At 37.9% G+C, this 12,437-nt stretch overlaps 1 protein-coding gene across 1 annotated transcript in view; it reads right to left on the reverse strand.

The window, feature by feature from the left end:
* Nucleotides 1–1,617: 1,617 nt before the first annotated feature.
* The window catches only part of slc6a20 (solute carrier family 6 member 20), a 62,015-nt gene continuing 51,195 nt past the window's right edge, over nt 1,618–12,437 (reverse strand). Inside the window, exons 9-11 of the mRNA XM_007541055.2 lie at nt 9,256–9,415; nt 6,122–6,287; nt 1,618–2,107 (exon numbers count right to left, since the gene is read on the reverse strand). Coding sequence (XP_007541117.1) covers nt 1,937–2,107; nt 6,122–6,287; nt 9,256–9,415 — 497 coding nt within the window. The 3' untranslated portion in view covers nt 1,618–1,936. The remainder of the gene's footprint in view (nt 2,108–6,121; nt 6,288–9,255; nt 9,416–12,437) is intronic.

Genomic DNA, 12,437 nt, shown 5'->3' on the forward strand with positions numbered 1-12,437 from the left:
TGTTCCGCGGCACACTAGTGTGCCGTGAGTGATCGTCAGGTGTGCCGTGGAAATTATTGAACTTCTACGGTGGCCCTGAGGTGCAAAACACTACAACATTAACGAAGCACAATTACAAATTACAAAATCACTACAACATTAAGAAAAACACAACAACATTAACGAAAACACAACGGCATTAAGAAAAACACAACAACATTAAGAAAAACACAACAACATTAAGAAAAACACAACAACATTAACGAAAACACAACGACATTAAGAAAAACACAACGACATTAAGAAAAACACAACAGCATTAACAAAAACACAACATTAACGAAAACACAACGACATTAAGAAAAACACAACGACATTAAGAAAACGGAAAAGGTAGGTCCCAGTGGAGACCTAAGAAANTATAACATTTTACAAAAAAATAGCTGATTGTCTATGGTGAGTATGGACTGATTCTTATTTAGCAAACATAATAAAAAAACAAAAATGCATGCCTTTCTAATTATTTGTATCAAAACAACTGATCCATCTTTTTACATGACATTTTAATGGATTTGTCCTAATAAAAATAGCACATACAAAACTAATCTTAAAGTGTAATTCATTATAACATGACAATTTTGGAAAGAAATGTATAATCTGTTTTTCAAAACTTTTATACAAGTTATTTTCAGATTATTAGACTGTTTAATCAGCAAATTATTCTCTGTCCAACATGTAATTTTCTCATTGAGATTTAAAAAATACTCAGCCACAGTGGTGTGATGTTATAATAAAATTGTAACTCAATTCATTTAAAATACCCAATTGCCAAGAAAATATTGAACAAAATGTGAGAAAATGCTTTTTGTTTGATAACAATCGCTACCATATGTTGGATATTCTGTGTCAATGGTAAGATTGGACTGAGAATCAATTTATTTTGCAGCAGAAATTAACATTCTGCTGTAAAAGAATGCTAATTTCTGACGTGTGTTAAATGTGATTTATTTTTTGAACCAACTAAATCCTGTTAGGGTCATGGGGAGTTGGCACATAGCTCAGCTGTCAAGCAAAAGGTTGGATACATGTTGGGCAGGTCACCACCCGATCACCGTGACAACGCAGATAAATGACAACCATCTCACACCCAAAGACACAGGGAAGATTTACAGAAAGACCATTTAGTCTCCAGGTTTCCAGAAGACCCACATATTTAACACAAACGAGAAAGGCTTCAGCTCTGATTTGAACTATAAACCATGGTGCAGAGGAGTTAGTGCAAAACTAACAATAAAACAACTCAAAAAGTTTATGAAATGAGAAATAAAAAACAATAGCTCACTGTGTGGGCAACAGTTACATATGTCATTATCACACAAACAGGGAACCAATATTGTATAAAATACTGAATACAACTATATTTGTTAAAACATCTGGTAATTACATAAACTACGCTTTATTCACAAACATGGTAAAACCTACGGTGCATACGGTGTCACATTTAAAGATGTATAAACTAGTTGAAGCTAATCAGTGGATTCTTGCTGTGGATGGAAACAAATGAATCTACTTCAGTGTAGTGTACAGGTTGTTGATTGGCTCAAAGCAACAGTGAGTCAGTGAAAAATATATTAATGAAAAAATGAATACAAATTTTATATGTGCAGCTGGATTTCTCTAAACACCACATTATTCAGAAAACATCAAGTTCTTTTCCATTATGAAAACCTTAAAAAGCTCTGGCTCACATAAAAATATTAGTACATTTTTCTTTCTTTTTTTTTTTGAACAAACAAACATCAACAAACACAAATGCCTGGTTATTCTTTTGCCACTGTTCCATTCTGTAATCCATGGTGGAAGCCATAGTCTTGCTTTCCAGCTGGTGAGCAAAGCCCTGCTGAGGACAGTGGCAGGAAGGTCACAGTCAGAAGTTTGTCCCCGTCACCGTCCATCACTAAGCAGCTACTGTATTTACAGTATGCTGTTGCTTATGTCGCTGTGCATGTTTCCTCCTCTGACAGAAGATATACAAAGCTGTGAGGGGAATACAGCTCACTGAAGATACCAAGAGCAATCCGATGAAAGCCTGACCAAAGACAGGATACTCCGTCTGCTCGCTTTTCCCCTACAGACACAACACAAGCAGTTAATACCTAACTTTATTCCAGACACAGAAGATTTTAAGCAAAATTTGAAATAATTGTGGGTTTCATAAAATGATTCTCAAATCTAAAGAGATGAAGCAGGATGCAAAAGTTTATATCAGAATTGAGCATTTTACAGTCTTAAAGGGAAATGTGAAGTGAGAGCTCTGGATGTCATCCTTATATTACAGCTTTAGTTCCAGCAACATGGCTGCGGTTCTTTAAAAAGACAAGGCTAGACCTACCTTCCATGCAACAAGTCCAGTCATTTCAATGACGATGTCTTTAAAATTTCTACAAAACCCAAAACCCTACATTTCACCTCACAAGCTCAGCGATGCTATTGAAAAAGCTGTTCCAGCAGATAAACAGCTTCTTATCAATGATCAACCACTTCCATGTCTTTCAGTCCAGTTCCAGGTTTCCTACAGAACTGAGACCGGCCTCGTCAAATGTGCAACGACATCCTCATAAATGTGGAAGTGTCATTGTTGGACCTCAGCAGCATTAACACTGTTGGCCATGACTGAAGCAGCTGGAGAGCTGGGTAGGACTCCCTGGTCCTGGTTTGAGACGTAAAGAACAGAGACTTATTTGTGTTAATAGGTAAAGTTTTATCAAAGCGGGCTAAAAAGGAGAGGTTTGGATTGTCTCCAAAATTTCTGGTGTAGAGCTGCAAGATATCACGAAGCCCATCTCGGGACATAGAGGGAAAAAAAACAATCCCAACTTATTTTCTTGAGTTCCCGAGAAACTTTTTGAAAAATTGTGCGTTCCTTTATTGGATGAAAAGGCTGTTTACAGTTCCTGCAAAGCTAGTAGTGGTGGTGGAGTCTAAACGAGAAACAAGATTTACAATGTTTCCTACAGCCTAGAGACGTCCCAGATGAGGTTATGCTAAGAGACACCAAGCTGAAGTTGGTTTCCGATTGCAGCTTCCAATTTGAGAAATGGCTAAAGGACGATTCCACCTATTTTTTCACCATTTTCAGTGTCTTTCATCTACTCTAGTTAAAAACTAGATTCTTGAAACCTGGACTAGATTATTCTGCTCTAATGACCACCTCTTTAAAATTTCTAATAGTAGAATATTTAAAACCAAGTTTGTGATTTGTCAAACTTCAATAAAAGGCAATTTCAGAATTTTATTCGCATCGGGACCACATAAAAACGGAACTCCTCCTTCTCAGCAGTATTTTTGCTGTTTACCACTTTTATCTTTATATTTTCTCTCCTTTTTTACATTCAGTGGGGCATGATATAATCCTAGCTATCAAACAGTATAGTAAACTCAGTTAATTATTCAAAGTAGTTAAAAATGTTTATTTCTAAGGAAACTCAGCACATTGCATCAAGTCTTTGACTTGCAGCATTCACTCCTGAATCAGCAGGTAGTGACAGTAGAAAATGGCAGGATGCATTCAGGAACAATTAAACAGAGTACGGTCAAAAAATATTCAGAAAGGTGGTTTAGTGGTAGAGTATGTGCACCATATGAGAAGTCTACAGTCAGTCAGTTTTGGATGTAACACAGGCCATAAATGCACTGGAAACACAGAAGCACTAACCGGGGCTGAGGCAGTGGAACAAACTGAGCATGGCCAAATAGAGTAGAGGTAAGAGAATTAGACTGACTGAAGCATTGTGAACATCTAAAAATAATGTATAAAAAACCAGCCAATCAGCAATCAGAAGGAGAAAAATAATTCAAGTGATTCATGACTGTCTTTTCTTGCAGTTAGGGAGAAGAGTTTCTGATGCAGAAATATGAGCAGAATAGACTGATGTTCAAATCTCTGAAAATCAAAGAAAAGGTGTGAAATAAAAATGTTTACAAGTATGAAATCTGTGTGTTAGAATGACAAGTTTGTGTGTCATACTAACACCAACTTGCCTATTTTGACTTTACTTTTCATTCTGCTCAAGTTATTTAGCCAGTACAATAGAATAATCTTGTCCATCTTTAAAGTGTCTAGGTGTTGTATTTTTCGAGCTATAGCAGTTGTAGTGTGATCCAAAAGCATAAAAAGGGCTGAAATCGCCCTTCATTGAAATTTAAAAAATCAGAAGGTTTCACAAATCACAAACTTGGTTTTATATATTCTGCTATTAGAGCAGAATAATCTAGTCCAGGTTTGAAGAGTCTAGGTGTTGTAGTTTTTTAGCTAGGGTAGTTGAAAGATGGTGAAGCTCGTGAAAAATTAGGTGGAATCGTCCTTTAACCATTTCCTGAATTGGAAGCTGCAATTGGAAACCAACTTCAGCTTGGTGTCTCTTAGACATCCTCATCTGGGACGTCTCTAGGAAACGTTGTAAATCATCCTCTGTATCTCTTGTTTAGACTCCACCACCACAACCAATTTTGCAGAAACTGTAAACAGCCTTTTCACCCAAAAAGGTACGCACGATTTTTCAAAAAGTTTCACGAGATCTCGAGAAAAATAAGTCTGGATTGCTTTTTGTTTTTCTCCATGTCCCCTTAGAGGTTCCATGATAATCATTGGGCCTAAAGTGAAACAACCTGAAGTCAGCATGCAGCTTCAGTTACTACTGCTAGAAACCAAAGATCAGGCCCAAAGTCTGGGTGTGGTGATGGACTCTGATCTGAACCTTCAGAGCCACATAAACAGAGCCACCTTTAATCCTCAAAATGTTCCATTACCTTAAGAACATTTCCTGGATTAAAGGACTAATGCAAGATCTAAAGAAACTCACCCATGCGTTTATGTTTAGTCGCATTGAGACTAGTGAAAACACTGTAACAGTGTTTTCACTAGTCTGGCCTTCCTGTGCAATTCTGCCCAAAAAAACAATTCTTGCTTTCAGCACAGTCTGGGCCTTTTCCCCTTAGCTTGGATTGCCTTCTAATCAGCAACCAGGAGAAGTTATGATGTCAATATTTTGCACTGTTTTAGAATTGTAGTCTTCCTGTAGTTTTAGCAATGTCAGCAGAGGAAGTATAAGAAGCCATTCAGTCTGTGTTGATCATGCTTCCATATATTAAATTAACCCTATCCGCCGCCTCGTTTGGCTCAGCATTTCTCTCTCTGCAGTAGAGGATGGTTGTTTACAGTGCAGGCAGTTTTCTATAAGTTTCATAACGTGGAACAGCCATATTACATAGACAATGGGCAGACCGGAGCAATTGGGGAAAATTTAAACCTGTAACACAGTTCTCCAAGAAGCGACTGTTTCTCATCAGTTGAGAGTCCAGACCCTCTGAATGAAACCAAGTGTAGAACAAGGAGCTGGGTTTTACCAGGCTGTGTCATCACAGGTCTGCCTTAAAAATCAAATCCTCCAGCTGCAGCTGATCCAGAACGCTGCTGTTCGTGTTCTACTAAAACCAGGAAGGTAGAGCACATCACCCAGATCTAAAGTCCTTCCACTGAGAGAATAGACTTTAAAATACTGTTTCTAGTTTATAAATCATTGAATGGTTTAGCAGTAATATACATTAGTGATTTCCTGTTGCTGTGTCAACCTTCCAGACCTCTCAGGTCTTCTGGTTCTGGTCTGCTTGGCATCCCCAGAACCAGAACCAAACATGGAGAAGCAGCATTCAACTCATATGCTCCATTTAACTGGAACAAACTTCCAGAAAATAGCAAAACAGCTGAAACACTGAGGTCCATTAAATTAAAGCTAAAAGCTCAACTGTTTAGAGTAGTCTTTGATTAATAACAACTGGAACATCATAAACTGCTGTCTGTTTTCCCTTAGTTACTAAAATTTAATGCTTTGCTTGTTTGATATTTTATCTTATTTTTGAATTATGTGAAGCATTTTGAATTGCCTTGTTACTGAAATGTGCTATAGTAATAAAATTGCCTTGCCTTGCCAAGATAAGGTAGAAAACAACACATAGATCATGCATTAGTGGAGACAGACAGTTGAGTGTGGGGTGCTGAAACTCATGAAGCTCTGCAGTACAAACTGAAGCAGCAGAAAGAAAATTCCCACCTAAGACATGTTGAATAAAAATACAAACTCACCAGATCTTTGTTCCATGCTTGGTAGGTGGGTGTTCCTCCTTGGATGTAGTTAATGACATAGAACAGGAAGAGGCCGATAAGAAGTAGGGGGCTAATTCCTCCCCACATGATTTTCCAGAACCAATTAGGACGATGGCCCAGCATGTCTTCTATATCTTTTTCAAACCTTAAATATGGACAAAATATTGAGATCATTTCAAATTCAGCAAATAGTCTGTCACTGAGCAGAGACATGCTGCTGTCATGCTCATTGTTTCACCAGCACTAACTGGGCACTTGTCTTCAGCTGTACCACCAGACAGAGGAACATCATTCAGTCTGTTCCCTTCTTTTAATTATCTCATTTCATTTCCCCTGAGAAACAATAAAGTATTTTCAAATTGAATTAATGTGATGCTCTTCATTCAGACATACTTAATGGATTGACCAATTGAGCCAAAAGGAACTGGCACATAGTTTGCAAGAAGAGGTGCAATGCTAGCCAAATAGGATTTTGAGGCAGAAGTGAGAGATTAACATTTTACTATGATAGGCCCCATGGGCCAAAACTTACAAACTCTCTGACAGAGTTTGATTGCAACGGAAGTTAACTTAAAATCTCAGTTTCTGATTGGACCCCAGGCAGGAGTAGGTGGGTTTTCACAGACAGAAAAATAGCTGAGCGGCAGCGACTCACAGAGGCAACTAATATTTTAAATAACATCGTTACGCTCCCACAGTAATGTCAGCATTATCAGAAGTGTTAGATAGAATCCGACAGCCAGCATCAGAACCCCCATCTATCAATGCAGTAAAGCTAGCCACCTCTTCGGAAATGGCAGGAAAGCCAGCCTGCACAAGTTATAGCGCTCTCTTTTCAAAATAAAAGCGCATCTCCAGTTTATGTTTGATTCACACATCAAGTTTCTCTCCTGCGGCTATAACAGGCTAAAGCTTTGTGTTAATTAACCCTCTATGGCATGACTTTTTATTTTTTGGGGGAAAAAATATTTTCCTGCATTCTTTGAGAGCTTGTTGGTCCCTAATTACATATCAATCATAAAATCGGACCCTGAAACCTCCCGGAACCGGATTTGGGTTTGTTGCCTCAGGGCAACATTGAGCTACAAAGGGTCTAAAACGCCAAGTTTTCTACAGTGATTATGAGAAATGAAATACAAATCAAACAAAAACTATATTCATAAAAAACTTTTTTTTTGACAAAAATAAATCAGACATGGTTCCAACTCACCAAATATAAAATAAACAACTAACTTTCACTAATGAATGGTACATTTGCGCAAATTACTAAAACTAGCATTTGTGTGTTTGTACATGTGTATGTTTGGCAGAGTTAGAATCACTAAGGATGTTAAACATCAGGAAGGAATTTCTTGCTGATGTGAAAAAAAGTGTGTAACACATTTTTGGCACTTGATTATTGGGGTACCTGGGAATCACCATCTGTTTATCTGATTATCTATGGGTTGTAGCGACCAGATTCACATCAGTGACAGGACTTAGGGCTGCAGGGTTTTTTTTTTTTTAAGAGTTTGTAGTTCTGATTTTTTGGTAGAATTTGAGCCAATCAAAGGACAACATTTCCACCAGCTCCCATATCTGGTAGATTTGGTGGTGGTACGGCTCGCCCTGTGTAGATTTTCAAGTTGTAAGGAACACCATCTGCACCAGCCATATGAAGTACCCTGCAGACCCGTACATTTGGGTTTAGCAGGTATTGCTTCAGTCTTTGCCTGCCTTGGAATGGGGCCATTTGTTCACTGATGACCAGCTCTTCACCCTTTGGGACTGAAGTTAGTTTTGAGGATAAACAAACAATGAAATAATGGTTGTACAGTGGATTCTCATGTTTTCATTGGGAATGAAATGATCTTGCATCTATCTCTTGTTGCTGTTAGTCAATAATAAAGTAAAAAAAATGGCTTTGATAATTATTTTGCAATCAATTGCATATCATCGCATTAGAATAATATTGTCTGAGCAAAAGGGCCCTATAACTGCGCAATGTTGCCCTGAGGCAACAAACAAAAACACACAGTTCTAGCATATAAATTATAAAAAAAACTGTCTTGAAATGATCTATAATGCTTCTTTACATACTCACAGATATCAAAATATTTTTAGTTAGAGTGACCCAAATTTAAACATGAAGAAAAGTGATGTATAACTTACAAGTAGGAGGCAAGGTGTAGCATACACATCTGCTTCATAAAAAGGACTGCTGCTCTTCTAAGTAAAAGGTCACATGAACCTCAATGCCTCTTTCATTTGGACAAAAATATGACTAGAGGTATTTTAAATCATTCCCCCCAAAAAATAAAATAAAGGAGCAACGTGAGGTACAGAAATGTGGTTTGTTGCCCGAGGGCAACGCCATGCCATAGAGGGTTTTAATTTGCAAAACGACATTATGTATCTGAAAAAAATATATTGTGTGGGCAAAAAGTCCTGTAAAGCACATATGTGCAACCTCAGTTAAAATTGGTCTTATAGGTGTCCCTGTATCATCCTGAAGTGAGAGAAGTGCCTGGTAAGGTATTGTTTATGTAATCTGAAAGATTTTTTTTGCATGTCAAATGTCAGCAATTTTATTGAGGTAGCACATATGTGGTTTACAAAATTTTTTTGCCCACATAATATGTTTTAATTTATTTTCAGATACATGATTTCCTTTAGCAAATCAATTAACACAAAGTTTTACATTTTTAAAGCCGCAGGAGAGAAACATGAATCAAACATAAATCGGAGGTCCGCTTTTATTTTGAAAAGCCTGCCTAGGGTCCAATCAGAAACTGAAATTTTAAGTTAACTTCTGTTGCAATCAAACTCTGTCAGAGAGTTTGATAGTACGTGTAAGAGAGTTTGACTGTGAGTGTAAGAGAGTTTGTAAGTTTTGGCCCATGGGGCCTCTCATATTTTACAATTATATTCTAAAATCTCTAAAATAGACATTTTGTCATTAAAAGAACACATACTGGTGTCAGGACACTTTCAATTCAGCTTATTCAGGTTCAATGCTTAAAGGCAACAGGGTGACATTCAAATGCTGTCAGATTTATGGAAATTGATTGTATTTGCTTGTTGATAATACAATCGAAACAGAACAGAATACAGAGAAAAAAAACTATACAAACCTTTTGATTCCATAAATGTAGCTGACACTTATGACCTCAAAAAGGACAATGAGTAACAGGGAGAAAGTGGCTCCATAGTCATTGAACATGGTAAACCAGTAATTTCCTGATCTTGTTGTGAAGCCAAGGCCAAGCAGAAGGCAGAGGACACACACAAAACCTGAAGAAAAGCACAGCCTTCTGTTAGTGACGTCCATTGTTTATAATGGCTGATGTCAGCGTTTACTGCTCTCACTTGGCCCCTTAACATCTTCCATGAATCATTCAACAAAAACAACACAATCAGGATTCAGGCGTTCACAGATTGCCCATGTTGCACATCAATCAGTCAGTTGATCATTAACAGATACTCTTCCTGATCTTAACTGATATGCAGAGTTAACATGTGGTCTCATTTGAATAAAAGTCATCTCTGAATGGAGTACACTTTTTGCAACTTTGAACAGAACAGTTATTTTTTACATGACAAACTGGAGCTGAGCCTGATGGTAACACTTGTTTTCTATCTGTACAGAAGAGTATAGAAGAGTTCAAGGGTACGACTCATTTACTTATATTAAACTTTTTATTTTCAGGAATAAAAAGTTTAATAAAAATGCTTTACAAAAATAGAATAAACAGAAATCAGAACTGGCTGCACAGTGGCACAGTTGGTAGAGCTGTTGCCTTACAGCAAGAAGGTTCTGGGTTTGATTCCCGGACCGGGTCTTTCTGCATGGAGTTTGAATGTTCTCCCTGTGCATACATGGGTTTTCTCCGGGTACTCTGGCTTCCTCCCAAAAACATGACCGTCAGGTTAATTGGCCTCTCCAAATTGTCCCTAGGTATGAATGTGTGTGTGCATGGTTGTGTGTCCTGTCTGTCTCTGTGTTGACTGGCAACCTGTCCAGGGTGACCCTGCCTCTTGCCCAGAATGTTAGCTGGAGACAGGCACCAGCACCTCTCCCGACCCCACTAAGGGACAAGGGTGTAAAGAAAATGGATGGAGAAATCAGAACTTGGTGCATAATAGTATTTACATTAAAGGTTCACTATTATGCAAAAATCACTTTTTGCAAGTTTCCATACTTCCATTTGGGCATCTCCTGCTTCTAGAAACAGACCAAGAGGAAACAAAGAAAAAAAGACATCCAGCTGTTTTTTGGGGATAAGTAAATGTTCTGCTGGTGTCAGCCTGTTTCAAAAACCTCTAAATTGTGCCACAATTTGTGACCTCGTAACCCCAAACCAAGCCCAGCCCCTCACGTGCACAGCAAATTTGGAAGTGTTCCATCAACTCCTATATAGTTGAATTCAACACTTTGAAAGTATCTATATTGGTCCACTCTGGATGGTGTAGAAATTACACTTTTGAAAGTGTTATTTGTGATACAGTTGAATCAACACTCACAGTAGTTGAAATTAAACACACATCAGTGTTGACTTACTTAACACTAGTGTATTTTGTCAAAAGTCAACACTATGAATATGTTAAACACAGAACGGTGTAAAGTATATATATATATATATTTTAAAACTCAGATTTCTGTTAATTTAAATATTCACATAGAAATCTGAGTTTTAAAATACTACTGACAGGGTGTGCTGTGGTGGCGCAGGGGTTAAGCACAACCCACATATGGAGGCTCTAGTTTTCAATGCGGCTGTCGTGGGCTCGCTTCCTGGTCTTCCCCTTCTCTCGTTACCCACTTTTTTTTTTTAGTTAATTTACTACCAAATAAAAGCCACTAGAGCAATTAAAACCTTTTTATTTTCCAGAAACTACTGGCCATCAATAATTCCCAAATTCATTTTAAAAGACATTAGATGCTACAAAAACACCAGCACCAGTTGCAGTATATAATCTACTTTTATTTCAAAACAATATCAAACAGCACTGACAGCAATATACAACAAAGGCCATACATTCATGGTACTTTGCACTGAAGGTGAAGTGTGCTTTGAAAGTTCATTGGAAGTGGCCATGGATGGTCTTGTGATCACTGATGGTGAAGTGTCTTTGGTGCTACTCTTGTTTTCACCAACATGAAGGAGAAAGACTTCCAGCCTGGAAGGAAAAACAGGAAATATAGCAGAAACATTAGGATAATAATTAAATATTTTTAAAAGAAGTGTGAACAAAGCTAATCAGACTCACCTGTGTGTGTCACCATCATATTCATTCAAATTACTCTGCCCACCTGGTTTACAAGATAAAGCATAAAAAAGTCAGAAAAATAATTACTAAAGAAATTAGTCGGCTTATAGAAACATTTTTGGACAGCATTAAAAGTCGTGCCAACCTGTCTGAAGAAATGTGTTGGAGTCATCATAACAGGCTTCAATCACCAACATGACACACTGACAAAGAAAAAACATTTTGGCAGTTTTTAGATATGCCACATGTACAAAACACCAGAGTCAAATGGCTTAATTGCCTCCTCATTGTGTAGATATGTTCTCCAGAGTCCTGCTAATCACCTAATTATTCTATTCAGGTGTGGTGCAGCAGCGCCACATCTAAATGTTGCAGGGCAGTGGTCCTCCAGGACTGGAGTTTGACACCTGTGGCTTAGATCTAATCAACGGTCCAGCACAGCCAATCCCCCGTTTTGCAGTCTACAGCCAAAAACTTAAAGAAAACGACCCCGCAGCTAAATAATGTTAACTCAAATGGCCTCCAGATTTTCCTGACAGTTTCAATGTTCGGTTAAGATAATAAACAGTCGTATATACCGTGATATCCAAACAAATAAACGTACGTTAAGCGAACTATGTATATGAATCGATACTCTTGCGTAAACGGAAAAATAATGCCTCCATAAAAAGTAGTCAAAAACATGATCATTTTAACATGGAACTTACCTTGTTATATATAATAAGCTCCAGATAAGACGCCATACTGCTGCCTCCGCTCCTCAGGCAAACATGTGACGCAGTAGCGAACAAGACGGCGTCGGGAGGGGGGCGGGGCTAATGACCGGGCCCAAATAATAAAGCTCATGATAATTTAACTTTACAACATAGACATGCCCGCTACAGCGGAGCTAACAAGTTTCATTACCAGAGAGAGCGACTCTGTCATTTTGAAGTCTGACATGAAGTACAACAAACCAAGAGAAGAACAGAAACATCAGACTACTAGTCACTAATGATGAAACAACACAAATTCAAAACATGTTAACTTAGTCCGTAGAAATGCT

The sequence above is a fragment of the Poecilia formosa genome, unplaced genomic scaffold (assembly GCF_000485575.1).
Source record: "Poecilia formosa unplaced genomic scaffold, Poecilia_formosa-5.1.2 Scaffold584, whole genome shotgun sequence".
NCBI lineage: Eukaryota > Metazoa > Chordata > Actinopteri > Cyprinodontiformes > Poeciliidae > Poecilia > Poecilia formosa.